The sequence below is a fragment of the Microtus ochrogaster genome, chromosome 6 (assembly GCF_000317375.1).
Source record: "Microtus ochrogaster isolate Prairie Vole_2 chromosome 6, MicOch1.0, whole genome shotgun sequence".
Classification (NCBI taxonomy): Eukaryota; Metazoa; Chordata; class Mammalia; order Rodentia; family Cricetidae; genus Microtus; species Microtus ochrogaster.
In genome coordinates, this window is record NC_022013.1 from 42,190,455 (window position 1) to 42,210,002 (window position 19,548).

Consider the following 19,548-nt stretch of genomic DNA (forward strand, 5'->3'; position numbering starts at 1 on the left):
CATCAGCACCATCATCATCACAATCATCATCATCAATACCATCATCACCATCACCTCCATCATCAGCACCATCATCATCACAATCATCATCATCACCATCACCATCATCGTCACCATCATCACCATCAACATCATCACCACCATCATCATTACCATCATAACCACCACCATCAACATCATCACCACCATCATCATTACCATCATCACCATCACCATCATCATCTCCATCATCATCACCATCACCATCATCATCACCACCATCATTATTATTGATCTTTTCCCCTTTCTAAAGGATTTCTGTATTTCTTAATTTGGGGCACACTGCCCATATTCAAAGCAATCACTCTGGGATAATATAGAAACTATTGCAGATAAGATCATTTTTGAGCTTAGAGGGGGACAGAGAAATGCTTATTACTGTTTTGGCAGGATGACATGGTTCCAAATGAAAGTATCTGTGGATAGTTTTGTCACTGGGAGCACTGATTGGGCTTTCAGGGGCAAATTTACCAAATTACTTTCCAGAGAGACTCCAGGTATGCACCCAGAGTACAGAGCTGGCCTTTGTGGTTAGGTGGCGGCGTTACTAGTCTCACTGATGTCTAGATTAAGGTTTGATATTCCATCTTTAAAAAGTCTGCTCTCTTCTAGAAGGCCTTGTTAGTTTGAAAAATATGCTGTCATTCTTTGAAGGTTGAGAATGTGAACTGCTCTGTTGTGTGCAGGTTGAGTACAAAAAGGACATTTTGACAGAAAGGAGAGCAATGCCAAGAAAGTAAGGGGCCTTGTTGCTAAAAAATGAAAGCCGAAGAAGTGAGGAAGGGGAAAATGAGGCTCTGCATTCTAAGGACCGGGAAAATAATATATTTAGTACAGCTAGCATTCTGGAGACCCTGTCCTATGAGAGAGTAGAGTTCTCTGTGTGTCAGAGGTAGTGAGGAGGAAGGGAATGAAAATATTTGGGAGTGTTTGTGGAGGCCACAGCATGAAGGAGAAGGCAGACTGGAAACAGGCAGCCTGAAAGTGAATCTCAGGCCTGTCCCTATTTTTCTATTGTCCTGAAAAAAGTTACAAGGTTCCCCTGTGCCTTAGTTCCTGCATCTGATGGAAAAAAACATAAGTCAGTGTCCGTATTAACTGATCATCTTGGGCTAATGTCAAATCCCATCCTATCTTTCCTCTCCATTCTAAGGGCATCACTTAGGACAGTCTTGCCCTATGCTGTCTCAAATCTAATTCAGCCTCATCCCAGATTGTGAACAAGTGAATGCACCAAATTCCCGAAGTTCTCACTTTTGAGATACAACTTAAATAAAGAAACTATTCAATCAAAAATACATGTATAAAGCTGGGCAGTGGTGGCACATACCTTTAATCCCAATACTCAGGAGGCAGAGGCAGGCAGATTTCTGTGAGTTCGAGGCCATCCTGGTCTACAGAGTGAGTTCCAGGACAGGCTCCAAAGCTACACAGAGAAACCCTTTCTTGAAAAATCAAAAACCAAAACCAAAAACAATAATAATAACAACAAAACAACATGCGAGATACATGCACCTGGTGTGTGTGTGTGTGTGTGTGTGTGTGTGTGTGTGTGCGTGCATGCGTGCGTGAGTGCTATGTGGGGGACTTATGTAACATTTGCTTGCTTTTATCTTGTGACAAAAAACTCAACTGAACCTCAGTCCTTATGTCAACTGATGGCCAAGATCATCAGTGAAATCAAGCAGAAAGTTCACAGTATGCTTAACCCAAGCATGCAAAGTTCTAACAACAAGGAGAAACAAAATTCTTCCAAAAGAAATGGATGCATGCTAGAACAAGACTGCATTTCAGTGTAAAGGGAATATTCTATGAGTACCTTAGTTACTACTAATGTAAGACAGATTTCCAACGGGCACTGGCACAGCTGGCCTGGAAGATATTTATGGCCCATTGAGAGTTGTAAGCAAGAGCTGTTTCTTTTTGAGAAAAAAATAAGGCAGTGATTTCCTTTTAAATATTTTAGTGTGTTATTGTGACATGAATACTCTATAAGGCATGCGAAAGTCTTTAAGAGGTTTGGTGCACAACATCAGCTTCGAAAGAATGACCTTGGGAATTGTAGAAGCTGGGCTAGATAGAGTATGTTGATGATTTCATTGTGTTTAAACAAAACTCCGAAGAGGAGTTATAATGAAGTTCCTAAGCTGCCAAACTCACAGGGCCATATCCTAAAAGGAGAAAAAAAATTAGCTTTGTAAAATGCCATTTTCTTCAATGTATGTTTTACCTACTTAGCAGAAGTTCAAGACTTATAAGACTTAAAAGATATTTAGGATGTGTGTGTGTGTGTGTGTGTGTGTGTGTGTGTGTGTGTGTGTATGTGTGTGTGTATGTGTGTACATGTGTGTGTTATGTGCATGTGTGTGTATGAGTGTGTGTGTGTGTATGTGATCAGAAATCATGGCCTTCAAGAAAAATGCTTAGCTCATTTAATTTGAATTTTCCAGAAAAATAAAGATTAAAGCAAAGTGTGACACAGAGAGGGAAGACTCTATGTTCAACAGATTAGATGTAAATAAGCGTTGCCACTGAGATCTAGGAAGATACCTCCCTATGAGGCTCACCTTCAGTTACAGTTATCCTGATGTCTGTAAGATAAGATGATGTGTACCTAGCCCCTGACACAGAGTCCAGATTACTGGGGTTCATTAAACCATAATGCCATTCCATTGTCATTTTCCATCAGTTCTCTGGGGGACAAAAACACAAGAATTGATTGGTTTGTGATTAGTAATCTTATGCAGAAGCCTAATGTTGCTGCATTCTTTCTCCTTCTCATTTCAAGTACATCTTATGTGAGACACTGGAGTTTTCACAGTAAGCTCAATATTTAAAGATACGGGAGGAGTCACTAACTATGCTAGTCCAATGCATACAATGCAGATATTTAAGTACAGAAACCTTTTCTTCAATTTCTTGAATATAAAAATACCCAGTATTTCTCAAATTGTGACTCTAAGTTGGGAGGAGGAAGTTGAACACCAGAATAAAATTTCTAGAAACTGTGGCTTGCTCGTCTGTTGGAGTGATCCAAAAGCCGTATAGTAACATTCTCATCTAGGGTATTTTCTCTCCAAGTTCTTCATCATGTCTACATGATCCTACATGGCAGGATCATGGGGGCTCCCTACTTCTGACTGTTGGAAGGATTAATGTGCTCACGAATGGCTGTCTTTGAAGGCTCTCAGTTCACATACATATGGTAACAGAACTCTCTGTAGATGGAGAATGACCTCTGACCTGTCACCTACCGAACTCACTCTACTAGTTCCCCACAATAGCCTGTCAGGATAATGATAATACTATTAAACTCACGGAAATTATGGAAGCAGGTATTTACTGAGGACTTTTCATGTAGACTAAGGTTTCATATGGAAGGCATTAATTGATTTTCATAGCAACCCTACATATATGTCATAGATGAAAAAAATGAGACATGGAAAAGTTGGACAGTTTGTTCAAGTACATGGAATAGAAAATGAACATGAAGCAAGCTGGGTCTAGATCCCCCAAATTTAAACTTAGATATTGTTACCACAAAGGAACACTGTGCCTCCTTTCAAAGTTGGATGAGAAATTTCAGCCACTCTCATGAAAGCCATTTCAAAGGCAGTTGTCAGGAGAAAGAATGACTCATACAGTACCTCTCCTGCTCTTTAAGTCCGTGGTTGGTCTCATGAGCATCCCTGGTAGTACTAACACGTAACTGAAGATATTCACGTGACATAACAGAGGAAACCTGAGGGGGAAAAAGGACCTAACACAACATCTTTTAAGTAAATTCTAATGAGGAAAACATAGACTCCATAAAGTGGTGTCTTTAGCTGTGGGGCTCCTACAGGGATCTGAACTTTATCTGTTCTTGATTCGGCTTTGCTTTTGATCTGATTTGTTTATGTGCAATGAATTCGTGATTGTCTTTGGAGGTCCCCAACCCATCATTATCATCATTATTGTCTTTTCCTTTCTACCATGCTTAGTAAGCACTGCTCTATATGAAACCAACCTGATTTTCTCTAACATTCATCTTTATGAGAAAAAAGGAGATAAAAATTTTAACCTGATGAACTACTCTTTACTAACTATCCCTTCTCCTGTGAGGGTTTATAAAGATGTAACTGGAGAATAACATGGCATAGGAATTAGTAGTCAAGTTCTCTTAAATTAGGTATCTAAAAGCATATTTAAAGGTACATATAGGGGGATATGAGACATATCATTTAATTAAGAATGACCATGAATTTATATCCATATTCTTTGACTTAAAAGTCTCAAAGAGTGCAAAAACACATAAAGTTGCAATTTTAATCTGAACAAGAAGTATCAATGTTTGCATTCTACAATTCTCGTGAACTCAGAAGCTTACCAACCACTAGGAAGAAATCCGTGAACCCAGAGGGAGAACAGCTAATTAACTGTCTCACTGAGACATTCCTTCCTCTTTGTAAAATCAACTAGGGATCCATGAACTTGGAGTACATTGTCAGATGATGTGTGAAAGAGATCCAAGTTCAGCAATAAATATCATCAGCAATATAATGCTTCTCTCAAGCCTGCAGGGCCAAATGACCTGAATTTGAGTAAATTGATTTTGTTTATACATTGCAATAAGCCAAGCAATTGTTTTCCATGACACGCTTAACCCCGTGGTTGCTCTGTCTATAAAGTTCATGGTTGAATTTTTCCAATTGCTGATAGGCATTCCCCTTTTCTTTACTATTAGGCACTTCTTTTTTTTTTAAAGATGAGAAATGAATTTTAGACCCAGCACACAATCATAACCATTCAGTGTCACCCATAAACATCAGATGAATTGACCATTTCAGTTATGAGCATGCTTATCTGAGACACAGTCAAGGTAAGTCTTCCTGAGCTAATGAAATGATGTACTGTGGCATTAAGCAATGGGCACTTCCCTCCTCCACATTTGCTATGCATGTTCTTTGATCCAAGGAACCATTTATGTCATTATCATAATCTTCATCAACTTGTCAAGAGAATAGAGGTGCTGGAGAGTTCAGAGACGGCCTTACATAATTCATGCAAGTTCCAAGAAAATACAACACAGAGTTTGTGAGCTGCCCATAGCTCTATGGAGAACAGTGAAGAGAGAGCTGTATGTTTTGGAAGGGGTGGAGTTGACCCTTGGTTTGGGGGAAAGGAGAAAGCCCCCTGCTCTGAAATCTGGGGACTGGAGAGGTGAGTAAAATGCATAAGGACAAGTCTAAGACACAAAGCTTGAGGGAGAATAATCGAAGATAAACTCCAGGACGATAATTAAAGAACGAAAGCAGAGTGGGCCTCCAGCCTGCTTTCAGCAAACCTCACATCTGTATTTGTTACAGGAAGACAGATCGAGGTTTCCAGGGGAAAAGTTACTTATCGTCCTTGACACAAGGCTACCAGACTTGCTTAGCAATCAGATGAGGTTTATAATTGCTTCTCCAAACCTTTCTGGTGCGCCACACTTTTCAGCCTTCTGCAGCACATTGATTTCTGACCAAAGGGTTCTGTTCTATCAACGCCCCATTAAACTACCCTTAGATGGCTGATGGCACCATGTTCCACTAACACCCAGGGAAGCCACGAGTTGATGAATCACCGCCCCCCCCCCCCCGCGAAAGCAAGATGCACTCTCCTGTTATAGTAGGTTTTAGCTTGTTGGGGATGGCAAGTTCCTAAAGTGGGACTCTTGTCCTGGCATATGTGCTTCTAGTGACAGATATCCACTGAGGACCTACCCTACACCAGGCTAGGGTCCCTGCTCTGAAAGCTTTACAATGCACTTGGGCTATGCAGGTGTTGCATATCAACTGAAAATTATCTGGAGTGAGTTGTTAAGGATGTAACTGGCATGTTAACAGGAAGGAACTATGGTGCTAAGGCAAGAGTGGTCATTTTAGCTAAATCTTTAAAAGAGGAAGGAGTGCTCTTTTAGGGAGTGGCCTTGACCTAAGATTTGGATAAAGACACAGATGTACATGAATGGAAACAGATGGCAGACACCACAGGCAAAGAGAACAATTTGTACAAAGGCCCCGAGGAATGCCAATGCTAAGTTTGGCAAAAAAAACAAGTTATATGGGAAGGCAGAACAAGTTCTGGTGGCAGAAACGTAGGCAAGACCCAACATTGAATCTGAAGAAATCACCTTGGGCCAGAGCATTGTAAATAAAGAAACAAACGGGAGGGTGAAATGGATATTACAGGAGGTTTGTCATGAAATTCTGAGCCAGACACATGTTCCAGAGAGCAGTGACATTTGAATGATAGAGATAAGAGGGGAACTGGGGCAGGAGCTCAAATTTAGATGATTTTGGGAACCAGGACCACTTATACTGACCTCTCATGTTGCATTTGGGGGAAAGGCTTTAATTTGGAGAGCCTGGAAAGACACATGGGCACGGCCTAAGTGAGGAACGGAAGTGTAGGGAGGAGGCAGAATCGTGGGAGCCCTCCTGACCTACAGCATGAGTGACATGCTTACCAGCATCCAGCCTCATTAAAAACTACTTTTCAGACAAAAATGAAGCACATCATTAAAAAGCACTTTGCAGGGAATGACAGAACCCATGTGGGGAAGCCAGCAAAGCCTACGCATCATCAGTATGCATTGCTGAGCTAGAGAAAAGTCGAGAAGAGGCTGCTGGAAATGAGGACAAATCGATAGTCTCATACAAGTCAAGAAAGAGTTACATCTTGTATTTCTAAGAACTAAACAAAGAATGTTTGGATAGGCAGCTGCCCAAGTGCCATAATACTAATCAGAGAATGGCACCATTTTTCAGAATTTACAGTGACAATGGCCATAAACGGGAGAACGGGCCAGCTATGGAGAGGCAGGCAGTGCAACCCCGTGGTCCCCATAGTGACCTCACACACTTCTGACCAATTATGACCTGAAGGGATCCAAAGATGGAATCACCCTTTCACGCAAAGGTCATTCTAACGGTTCACAGCTTTTTCCTAAATGTGGTCTATCCTTTTCTGATGTTGACTTTGGTCTCCTTGTAGCCTGATACTCCTAGATCTGCATTGAGAAGCCGCACGGAACGTATTAATGACACATCGGACATGTTTAGAGTCCTTTCGAAAAATGTTCCAGAATGTTAGAAGCAGTGACTATGTCATCCTCTGTCTACACATATTCTGTTTCCCCCTTTCAAGTGTCTTAGTCCCCAATCTTCACCCCCTTTCTCTGTTCCCAGAACTTGCCATCCTGCACCCCTTCTGGGAAGCTTCTCCATTATCGCTATTCATCTTAAAACTGTGCTAGCGAAGGATGTCACCTTATGAGCAAATTCAACCTGGGGCTTCTTTCTTTAGGTATCAGACTGTAGACTGTAATTGTAGGGGTGCAATGGCATTCACTGGGCTTGGTCTCTTGCTATTTTTATTTCCCACTTGTCTCCTTCCAAGCTGGCCTGTTTGTTGTGTCTACACGATTCCCAGTGAGTGACTGATTTCATCAGTATAAGGAATGTCATCCCTCATCACCCTATCATTTCTGATTAACATCACTCAGTCTAATGGATATTACATCTTGTACCAGTAAGGCCTGCATGACGCTTTATGCTTGCCATGCCTCTTGGAAGGCATTGCCTTATTATGTACTCAAACGAGAGATGCTTCTCAAATGAAGAGGAAGATCAAGCTGAGGCTGAGTAGCTAAAGGCAGAGGGAAAATTGGAAGCATGATGTTTTACTTACCCTGGCAAAGGGTGCTAAATGAGGACATCTAACAGTTTAGTTTGAAACCTAGATTACCCATCCCTTACCCTCTGCATATGTTCCAAAGCAAATTAGTAACAACAATAATAAGTAGCAACCTACTAATAACTGTTTACTATGTACCAATCCTCAAAATCTGCTTTTGGTAGCTCTATGTCCCATAATAGGCATGCCATGTTTGGGAGTGGTAAACATTATTCATTTTAAAGATAAGAAAATTAAGACATGGAAGCCAAGTGGCTTTAATGATGGTCTCCCCCTCAGTAGGCTGCAATGAACTTTAATCTGTTTAACCACTTTCTAGTTTTGTACCACTATCTCTGTAGAGCATATTGTAAGCTAATATTACACTATAAGCTAATGCTGACTGAAAAAAATAGTTCTTTTGGAAATTACTTGTTCATATAGAGGGATATATGGGCTGTAGTAACACGTGTTGCTTTATTTGTGAGTCGAGAGATGTCGCTGGAGTGTGCAAAAAGGGCAAGAGAGTATTAGCCAGGTACTGTGCAACGTCAGCCATTGTGTCTTGGACGGAGCTGAAATGCATGCACACAGCTTCTGTCAATAGCCCATTTGGTACATAAACAAGATTCAAGGTGACTGATCGGCCTAGGAAAACAGTGTTTTCAAGCACTTTTAATGCCACTCCAACTGCATTCACTTGTATATAAATCATGTGGTAATTTATTCATTAAAATATCCTGTACTTGGCAACATTTTTATTAACCTTGGTTTACATTAATAAGCTATGTACTTGTGTATTTAATATATCTCTGTATAATGATTCTGTAGCTCTTACTTTCTTCCCACACAGACTTAAAGCCATTACCAACCGTCAGCTTGCTCTTCACATCCGCTGAACAGAGTTCACATCTAGAGTGTTCAGAGGCCTTGCGAAGCCCAGACTGTGCATAGGACCTACTCTACCACCTATAACTGTATCAGAATCACTTGTGAGGGGTTTGGTACTTTAATAATTTGTTCTCATGTGCCTTTGCCATCTACCCAAACACAATCTCTAGAGATAAAGATATCCCTAAATAAATAAGAATTTCAGAAAGCTTCTAGGTCACAAGTTAGCTCTCAAAACTGTGGCTAAGCAATATCTAGCTTACACAAGTTCACAGTAGTGTTGAAGAATACATAAAGTGATCCACCGAGTCCCTGAGCAGACATCAATGTATGTCCTTACTAAATGCTGACATTCTTTATTTACAATGTTTGGATAACCATTTTAAAGCCTAGCTCATTAGAGAAAACCCTATGAACACACAGAGATATATCCAGTTCATGTAGACCTTGGGGACAAGTTGAAAATCTTATCTTCTTATAGGTCTAGTTGACAGAGACACATAATAAACAAGTAAAATTAAAAATAAGAGTGAATTTTCCCCCAAAAGGCTGGAAGAAGATAACCAAATATGTGACTAATATCTTTCTATCTTGACACCCAAGGCAGATGTTGCCAATAAAGCCAAGCACCTTTCCTTGTTACAGCTAAAGTGTTTTTAATGCAATGACCGTAGGGTACTGGTGCCGTGTGATCAGCTCTCAAAAGCAAGAAATATATTTTCTGTTCCACTGCTATGGTCAGTACATAAAGTGAAATAACTTTGCATTTTCTTCTAGTCTACTCTACCACAGGCAATGTTCTACTCAGCACATGCAGACACTGGAAGGTTTTCATGTGGATAAGACCCCAGAGTAGAATCATGTGGCCCTTGATGATTCACAGAGTGCTGAGTTGACATTGCTATCTTTGGATTGCAGCAAAGTCGGGTTCTCAAGCTTATCATGGAAGCAATATATCCACTGAGTTATCTCCCCAGCTCCCAAAGTTAGCACATTCATCTCAAAGAATCATATGGCACTCTGCTTGACTTCTACTGGTAACATTTTACATTATGGAGATTCAGAATCATGTTTTCACACAGATATTAAGTGTCCTGATAAACATGACAAAGCAGAAATCACAAGAACACTTGGTTTGCTATTGGCTTTCATTAGTTAAAAAAAAATTATAATTCAGTTCTTTTGCCCCTGATGGTCACTCTAAGCTTGCTAGCTTCTACTACCACTTCCCAAATCCTCTTGGGTAGAATACCATTGAAGATCATGTCTGGGGTGACATCTAGCTAATTGGGTTGATTCAGTCACACTGACAGGCCTTGTGACCCAATAATAAGGTCACAAAGGACAGACTCACCTCATCATAGATGCTGTCATTCCTGCTGAAGTCCCCTGCTTTTCTCGGAAGAATGTGGACATGCACATGCTGGAGGTACAAAAGAAAGAAAGAAAAATGTGTTTAATTCACTGTCTGTCTCTTGACTTGACAGTGATGCTCTCCCGAAGGCCAATTACCCTCCACGGGTTCTTGCTGGACTATTTTTCAGGAGAGGCTGATGATCACTTTCAGAAACTAAATCTGAAATCTGCTTCAAGTGAAGAAACACAGAACAAGAGGGATACAAGTTGGCGGCCTACGGGAGCTTGAGGGAGATGTCAGCGTGCATCACAGGCTCTGTGGAATCATGCATCACTGTCAGTCTGGGCTATAGTCAGCCAGGGCTGTGAAATGACAGCGTGTCTTCAGAGACAGTTGTTGTGACTGTGACTCTGAAGCTGACAAGAGAGAAGGACCGGTCAAGAGAGAACTGAATAAATAGCCGGGGAATTGGTGAAAAGAGGAAGTAGTGTGGCCCAAATCAAGAACACTGGCTTTGACTACTAATTATATAAGACAGACAGCTCTCGCTCATTCTTATTTGCCATGACAACCAGAGATTGTATTAGTCCTGGACGGTATTTCATGGAGTACTTCCCAGTTCTTTTCTGAAGTGATCTTCATTTTACAGAAGGAAAAAACGAATACTCAAGAGAGATAAGGGCTCTGAGCAGAGAGTGGTAGAGTTCTCACAGGAAATGACGTCACATGGGTCTTGTCCTCTTGTTGATTTTCATTACCATCATACAGTAATTCTGTGAGCATCATCTTCTTAAAACGTTTAAAAAAATAAATCTAGGATGTGTCTTCTGTCTGTGTGTGTGTGTGCAATCATGTCTGTGTGTGTGTGTGTGTGTGTGTGCGCGCGCGTGCATGTGTGCACATGTGTATGATGGTCAGATGTATTATGGGAATAGAACTCAGGTTGTCAGTCTGGGCAGCAAGTATCTTTACTGATGAGCCATCTTACTGGCCTTCACTTAATCTTTTAAATCCCTCATTTCCCTGGTCTAATCTACTAAAGCACCCATGTAATAGACATAGCAGACTTATTAGTCAGAGATCATGACTTAAGGATCACAGCGTATCTAATTCAATATATATATTCTTCAGGGCTAAAATGCTACTTGGGAGTTTTACTCTACTAATGGTATCTATTGTATCTCTCTAAACCTAAACCTTATTCATAGCTAACTTCCTGCGCTTGTTATTAATTACAGAGAAAGGAAAATGGAAAAGCTAAAGTATGGAAAGACAGGCAAAGAATCAAAGTACATCCCCAATCACTCCCCCCACACCCTATCTTGGTTCCTACAACTGGGCTGCAATGATGGACCTCCAGAGAACAGAACGTGAAATATCTCGTGGTTTTGTGTACAAGAAAGGGAGAACAATAAGGTATACAGGAAAGGCAGTAAGTTGGGCTGTCCAAGGTGAATGAAGCAAAGAAGAGCTTCACGTCTGCCCCTGAGTACACAGTCCCCAGACAGTGACATGTTTCCGCCCAAATCACCTCCAGCTCATGGTGAAGGCAACCTCAAACCCTTGAGTCAATGGGACATAGACATACTTAAGTCTCAAATGTGAACAAAGAAGGAGTGATACAGAAACAGACAGACATGGAGAAGTAAGTTACAAACTACCTAGGAACCAAATTCTTACAAGAAAGCCTTGCAACATGGGCTCAAGAAGAAAGTAACCATCCAGAGTAGCTTAATGAATCAGACTTCAGACCAGAGAAGACACGGGGGGGGGGGGGGGAGAATGGCTGAGAACAGGGTGAGAGCCCTCTGTCCGCTAGTCTTCACTTGCAAATCCTTCCTTTGCAATAATTCTTCCTTTTTCCCCATCCCTTCCTTTCTCACCAACACCCTTTCTCTCTTGTTTCTTTGATGTCACCTACCTGTTCTCCACCCCATTCCTTACATGTAAGTCATCACAATTTTCAGAGCAAAATTTTGTACTCATACTGCCAGAGGACACAGAACATAACAGTAACAGCTTTTACCTGGAATACAGTATACACAATATCTACTAGCTGTGTTACCTTGCCACGGCAGGCCTGTGACTCAGCATCTTTCGCTGTAAGGGGCACTGCAGCCTCCCCACCTTATGGACCTAACATATGAAATCTGCTAAGTGCATGGTTGTCATACGCTTGTGGTGCTATTTAGCAGAGTGTTCTAAACACACACAGATGCAGTGGGGACAGCATTACTGCTAAGAATGCAATCTGAAGATTGGAGGTCATGTTCAGTGACTGGTTTTATATTAGCAAAGTTGATATTTCAGAAGCTCCTTAAAGGGGCTACCATGAAAGCATCTCTTCTCGCAGATTCTGTTTCTGTTGTTTTGATTACCAAACAGCAGTAAATAGCTACGTACTTCTAAGATTAGGGACGTTCTAATCTACTTTATAATAACTCCCCAAGTGATGCTGCTCACTTGAGAGCCACTGACTCAGACCATCCCTTTGTTCTTAGGTCTACCCCTGTGAAACGCGCTGAGGAAACACCTTGTTGGCCTGCCTTGCTGTGGTATGTGGAGAGCTATCTCCATATGCTGCCCAGGTTTCCAGCACTGATCACTCTCTCTGCCTGTCCTCAAGGTCATGCCAGTGACTCCAGGGTCTGGACCTGTCTCTGATTCCCTTTCTATCCCCTCCTCCTCTGGGCTTACTCACCAGAGTATTTCTATAGGCTGCTACCATTCAGTTTTGGAAATGCCACTTTCCATCACCGGACACCATTTAAAACTTGGAGTGATACCAAATATGGTAAACAGCTCTCTGTCTAGGTGATTTTTCCCTGAGGGCATGATCTCACCTCCTCCTGATACCTGATACACTGACATAGGCGCCTAAGTGACAGCCTAATCCCAGGATTCTGACATCCCACTCAGTCTCTGCACAGCCTTCTAAGGGAGAGAAGTAGGACTCAACCAACGAACACAATAAGTATATAAACCAAGAGATGATAACCTCCAGAAGCCCAGAGAAGGGGGAGTTTCAAGAAAGAGGGAAACATCAATAGTGTTCTTCGTTGTTGAATGCTCGAGTTGGTTTCAGTGAAGCTGGAAAGATAACCCTGCAAAGGCCAAGAAAAGATACTCAGTGCCATTAGTCATTAGTGAAATGTCAATCAAAGCCACACAGAGATACCACTCCATAGCCACCAGGCTCCCTCTAATCAAAACGCAGAGAAGCCCAAGTGCGGGTGAGACCATGGAGGCAAAGAAGCCGCAAACGCTTTTGCACAGAGTGCAAAATGATGCAGCTGCATGCTTGAAAAACAGTTTGGCAATTCCTCAAAATGTTAAACATACAGACACCAAATGACCCAAAATTATATTCCCAGTATATACCCAGGAGAACTGAAACCATGTAGGCACAAAACCTCATAATGCATATTTATAGCAATATTATTCACCATCATCAAAAAGTGGAAACAATCCAAAGTGACGATCAACTATGAATGCTGTAATAACAAGACAACGGAAGATGATTGGGCATAAAAAGGAATGAAGCCGCTAAGGGACGGCATTATGCTAAGTGAAAGGACTCAGATACGAACGGCCATATATTACACGATTCCATTTATGAAATGCCCAGACTAGGCAAATTCACAGGGAGAGATCAGTGTTTCCTGTAGCACAACAAAGAGTGACTGCCGGTGGAAACGGGGTATCTTTGGAGGTGATGGATGATTTCTTTTCTAGGCTCATATAGTTGTGGTGGTCCCACAACTTTGTGAATGCATTAAAACCTGCTGAAGTTTTTACTTTCACAGTGTGAAGTATATGGATTCTAGCTTGTTAGAGGCTTTGCTAGGATGGGAGGAGAAGAGAGACAAGCACACTAGCATTGCCTTTTCTTCTCTGCCTCTTTCTTCCTGTCTGTACTGTTCCTTCTATTTTTTTCCCACACATGTATCCATCACCTGGAGATGGTCAGTGCTGTCAAAATGGTCTGGCTTTTCCTTGTTAGATGGTATCATAGTTCAATTGCAGGGAATAAAATAAGGGCAGGAAAAGGCATAAAAGGCTAGCCTCCTTTATAACTGGATTATCTATACACCCAGCCAATTAAGCTTGTGTAAATGCCTCTCTTCAACACCTGCCTGAGAACAAAGATAGAAGGAAAATCTGGCTTTAAAGAATAATAAAAATTATGTTGTAGGGGCCAGATAAGGTCTTCTCCAAAGATACCCACTCTCTAATCCCAGACCTGTAAATATGGCCAATTACAGGACAGGGTAAGTTTAGGTTGCATATGAATTGAGGTTGCTTACCAGCTGTCTCAGTTAGGGTTTCTATTGCTGTGAAGAGACACCATGACCATGGCAATTCTTATGAAGTAAAACCACTTATTCGGGGTGGCTTGCTTAGAGTTTCAGAGGTTTAGTCTATTATTAGCATGGTAGGGAGCATGGCAGAGAGCAGGCAGACATCTTGTAGGCAACAGGAAGTCAACTGAGACACTGGGTGGTATTCTAAGCATAGGAAACCTCAAAGCCTACCCCCTCAATGATGCACTTCCTCCAACAAAGTCACACCTCCCTAGGAGGTAATGGAGGAAAATCCCATCCAAATTACCACACCAGCTGACCTTGAATTTGAAATCTATGTTGAATTACTTGGCAAGGATCAATGTCATTACAAGAGAGCATGAAAGGAGAAGTCACTGAAGACTCAGCAAATAGGTCTTTTTTTTCAACCAGGAGGTCCAAGACTTCTTCACTGAATTAATTCATCATGGAATCATATTTTGATGATACTTCCTATCCTTTGAGGAAGTAGGTCACTGGGGGCGTGCCTTGTCTTGTCCCCTGAGCATCTCTGTGTTGATTGTTGGATTCCATGAAGTCATCATCTCTGCAGATTCATATTCTTCTTCCATTATGTTCTTTCTCACCATGGCCCGGAAGCAATGGAATCAGATGACCATGGACTAATATCTCTGAAACCATGAGAAATCAATATTTGCTTCTCTAACTTGTTTCTCTCAGGTATTTGGTCATGACAAAAGCTAAAGGAACATACAAAAAAACAAATACAAATAAATAGCCCAGTACAAAACAAATGCTGATGAGCTGATTTTAAATATGGATTTTATATCTTTTTTATTCTATCAGTACAACACTTTGAGGGAGTCAATATGAGCTGATTGATTCTATAGGTAAAGAAAGCGAGTGTGCTGGTTTGAAGTAAAATGCCCTCCAAAGGGAGTGACACTATTAGGAGGTGTGGCCTTGTTGGAGTGGGTGTGGTCTTGTTGGAGGAAGTGTGTCACTGTGGAGGGGGGCCTTGAAGCTCTATATATGTTCAAGATGCCACCCAGTGACGTGACTCAGAGCACTTCCTGTTGCCCCTGAGTCAAGATGTAAAGGCTCTCAGATCCAGCACCATGTCTGCCTGCATGCTGCATGCCTCACCATGACGAAAATGGACTGAAACCCTGAAAATATAAGCTACCCCAATTAAATGTTTTTCCTTTATAAGAGTTGCCATGGTCAGTCAGGTGGTCATGATGCATGCCTTTAACTCCAGCACTCAGGAGGCTGAGGCAGGCAGATCTCTGTGAGTTCGAAGCCAGCCTGGTCTACAGAGTGAGTTCCAGGACAGCCAGGGCTACACAGTGAACCATGTCTCATGCTCCCCTACCCCCGCCAATAAAACAAAAAACCAAAAACCCAGCAACAACAAAAAAGGAGTTGCCATAGTCATGGAGTCCTTTCATAGCAATAGAAATCCCAACTAAGACAGCAAAACACAAATTTTCCACCCTAAGACTAAATAAGGCTTTATGTCTGTTGTGCTTTTTGTGAAATTTGGAAAATTACCAAAAGCTCTCAAATGGCAATAGGCAACTATGCTTACATAATAAAGTTCCAATTTGTTAATCATCAAACTAACACATCAAACACACAGAGAAGACAGAAAAACACTCAGGAGAAACCAAGAGCATGCAGTTGTTCATTTGACCAAGTCATAAAAATTCCTTTTCTTCAGAAACGTAAGAATATAAACACTTTTCTTTGTCTCCTTGGCCCTGAAACACACTTGGAATCTAGGACAGAGATGCATGTGGCCTATTGGGGAGGTGATCCCTAAACACATCAGTCAGGGACTGTGGGACAAAGGACTGGGTGAATAGCCAGTACATGAAGCATTATCAAGCGAGTTACCTCTGTGAGTGACCAGCTTTGTCCCATGACAGTCTAATACATGTACCCAAGATTGCCACTCCAGGGGTGAGGGAGCCGTCTATTTATATACTGGTTGAGAACTGTTCCTGGGAAGGTGTGCATCATCTAATATGACAATTTCCTATGTCCTGAGAGTTAAAAGTGACACTCTGCCCCTAGCAGTATCTCGACAGAAATCGGGTCAACAAGGGTATGTCACAGCCACGGAACATGGGGTCATGGTGATACGGGTAGAGTACAGACCCCATTTGTAGCAAAAGGTGTCTTATATCTAATACTTGGAAACTTATGCTCTACTCCTGGGCTACAGGGTTAGGAGCTCAGTCTTCTTTCCTCGGGTGAGAGAGAGATAACAGTCTGATAAGTATCTCATCACTGGTTCTCAACCTGCCATTCACAAGGGCCTATAGTTCCCAGAGCAAGCTTAGAGCGGCTGGGGATGACACGTGTGGGAATCAGATTTCTACCTAAGACAGAACAGCAGCCTCTGCTTGGCCACATTCAATTCACCTGGAACTGTTAGCTCTTCCTGTCTGGGGATTCCATGTACAACATCAACTGAAAAATCGAAAACATTTTAAAAACATAAAAACTACTAAGGATGCAAATTAGAAAACATTAGGGAGACACACAGTTGAATTTCTTCAGTTTCGAGAACAGGGGAGTGCCTCTTGAAAGACTAACAGCAACCCGATGGCAGAGCCAGGAATGTAGCTGTAGGACTGGCCTTGCCTTCCATGGCTTTTCCAGATCAGCCCATCCTGCGGGCCCAGATCTGAGGAAGGGAGGAGCTCCACAGAGAGGAGCCTGGGATCCTACAGATGATGCCACGGTCCAGATGTGACCTGTGCCTCCTTAGTGCTTTGGGCTTTTTGCTGTTGTTATTGTTGCTATTGTTCTTTTGTTATTTTAAACTCATTTCATCTTTCCACATCTACCAAGTGTTTGTAAACCAGGAAACTAATTCAAAGCCAAATATTATAGGAACTCATGTTGCTATCATGTTTGGACTGAGGTTATTATATCCTAAGACTGACTATATCACATGGCAGTGCCTCTGAAGACAGCATGAACCACCTGCTTTTACTATAAACTGGAAGGGTTCTTCTGCAGCCTGATGAACTGAGCATATGCTAGTCTGGCCTATCACTATCTCCAAATCTTGTGCTTTTGACATGACTGCACCTGCCTGATTTGATGTGGAGAGGCTTCCTCTTCTTCTGCTGTAGCTAGGGTCAGAGTGACATCACTGAAAGTCACTTCATTGTGAAATAAATGTCGTTCACATAGCTTGGAGAACACTTTAGCACGACCAGCTGAAGAGCAAAAGGAGTGAGCTGTCAAAACTCTGCAGCATACATGAAGGCATACAGATGACCTCTTAACTAGCTGCACAGAGATCTTTCACTGAGACTATGGGCAATGCCCAGGCATTGGGTTTTCTTTCACAAAACATGGCATACAGAGTTTTCCATATGTTCCATCTGTCCCAGTCAAGTTGAAAAACTTAAAGAAAAGGGATAAAGAGCCAATCCAGTTAACAAAACAAAACAAAACAACCCCTTACAGGATTGTGGAGCCCCTCTAGAGTTTTGCAGCTTAACAATGGTGTTTTTGAGCCATCCATCACTGGCGGCGCTCCGGTGGTGGCTTATAATCATACATCACGAGAGGGATTGTACTCTTTTGATATATGGGCTCCGTACATCATCTCAGCGCCATGGATGTGACGATGTATTGCTCCGAGCCACAATGAGCGTTTAAAGGAGCTTTTAGCCACCAGACAGTTTTAAATTTCAAATTTTCCAAAAATCAAGGTCTTTTCAAGTCAGATACAATGCAGGCGAGGGAATGTGATGTTCTATAGAGTCACTGAGTCTGAGAGCCTGCCAACCTGTCACTGCCTTTTGGCTTCAAACTCAGGAGGTGTGAATAATTGGCAGGTATTTTTTTTTTCATAAGAACATGCCAATCCATTACCCCTATCTTCCATATTGTAAGCATGAACCACTCTGATCACCATCCCAAGCACTCCCTGGCAGGAGATGCTGTGATAGCGTAGTGGCTACACTCAGGAAGATTGTTTGTTTTCTTTCTTCTAAGAAGCTCTCCTACCAGAATCTAAAACAGAACAAAACAAAAGGAACAGGTAAAAGGGAGATCAACTTCCTAACCTATTGCTCTCAACCTCCAAATAGGGTAGAAAAAGAGCCTTTTAAACATGTGTTTTTAAGGCACAGGAAGCCCTGACAGCAAATGAGAAAAACAAAGGTGAATGGTATATGGGCGTCTTGCCCAGAGGTGGACATGGAAGCTACTGTCAGGGTTCAGTCACCGGCCATATTGTAACTTGTTACTAAGTAATGCAGCTTTTGAGGAAGTGATACAGTTTCAGGAGAATGCATCCACTTTAATTAAGACCTACCTGCTGGGGGTGGGCGTGTTCAGCGTAATTACTATCAATTAGGAAAACAGGTGCTGTGAGAACTTTTCCCCCTTGTTCAAAATCTCACCTCAATAAGCAGAACAATATGAAACTCTCCCGACTGTTTGGTAATAAACACTAATAGCGACACTGAGAGACAATTACATCTCCAGTGGTGTCTTCCATTTTCCTTCACCAAGTATATTAAAGGAACGCTAGTGGTAGAGATCCCGCCGTGTGGAGAGAAACATCTGGATGTGAGGAATTAACAGCATCATTCCTTTGACTTACCCCAGTAGATTCTAACCCTCAAGTTATTAAAGGCTTTTTGGCATTTACTTCCAAATAATTTTGTACCTGAAAAGAAGGTTCAAGCTCCCTTTCTTTTATAACAGAGGACTAATATATAATGATGATTATAACATATGGTATGGAATGCATCATATGCTACTTTGAGGCTGCCAGCTGAACGACATGAACCGTCAGATTTCACATCGGCAAAGATGGGTTCTTCTTGTACAAGCTGATAAATGAATTCACAAAATCTATTTCCTTTCTTCTATACAGAGGGATCCATTGAAATATTTTCGCTAGGTAAAAACATCTATGCATAGTAATATTATGCCACCCATCTAGCTAGCATCTAAAAGTTACGGTTACTTTTACAAAGCTATTATTGATGTGAAAATGCTATACACCAAGAATTATGTTCAGTCATATATGCATATATTATATAAACACACGTGTGCACAACAATACCAAACACTATGACTTGGTTATTGTTCTTAGACCTCTTTATGTGTTTTCTTCTAGTGCTTTCTCTCAGTCTCTCTGTCTGTCTCTATGTCTTTGTCTCTCTGTCTCTATCTCTTTCTCTCTCTCTCTCTCTCTCTCTCTCTCTCTCTCTCTCTCTC

The 19,548-nt window shown here is 41.6% G+C and overlaps 1 protein-coding gene across 5 annotated transcripts in view; it reads right to left on the minus strand.

Annotated features, from left to right (window-relative positions):
• Fhit (fragile histidine triad) overlaps window positions 1-19,548 on the minus strand; it is a 1,440,845-nt gene that overhangs the window by 171,400 nt on the left and 1,249,897 nt on the right. For 4 of the 5 annotated variants that reach the window (XM_013346791.2, XM_026780017.1, XM_026780016.1 and 1 more), the window contains one exon: window positions 9,983-10,051. The exons of the other annotated variant lie outside the window; for it this stretch is intronic. In XM_013346791.2, coding sequence (XP_013202245.1) covers window positions 9,983-10,051 — 69 coding nt within the window. The remainder of the gene's footprint in view (window positions 1-9,982; window positions 10,052-19,548) is intronic. 5 annotated transcript variants of the gene reach the window in all.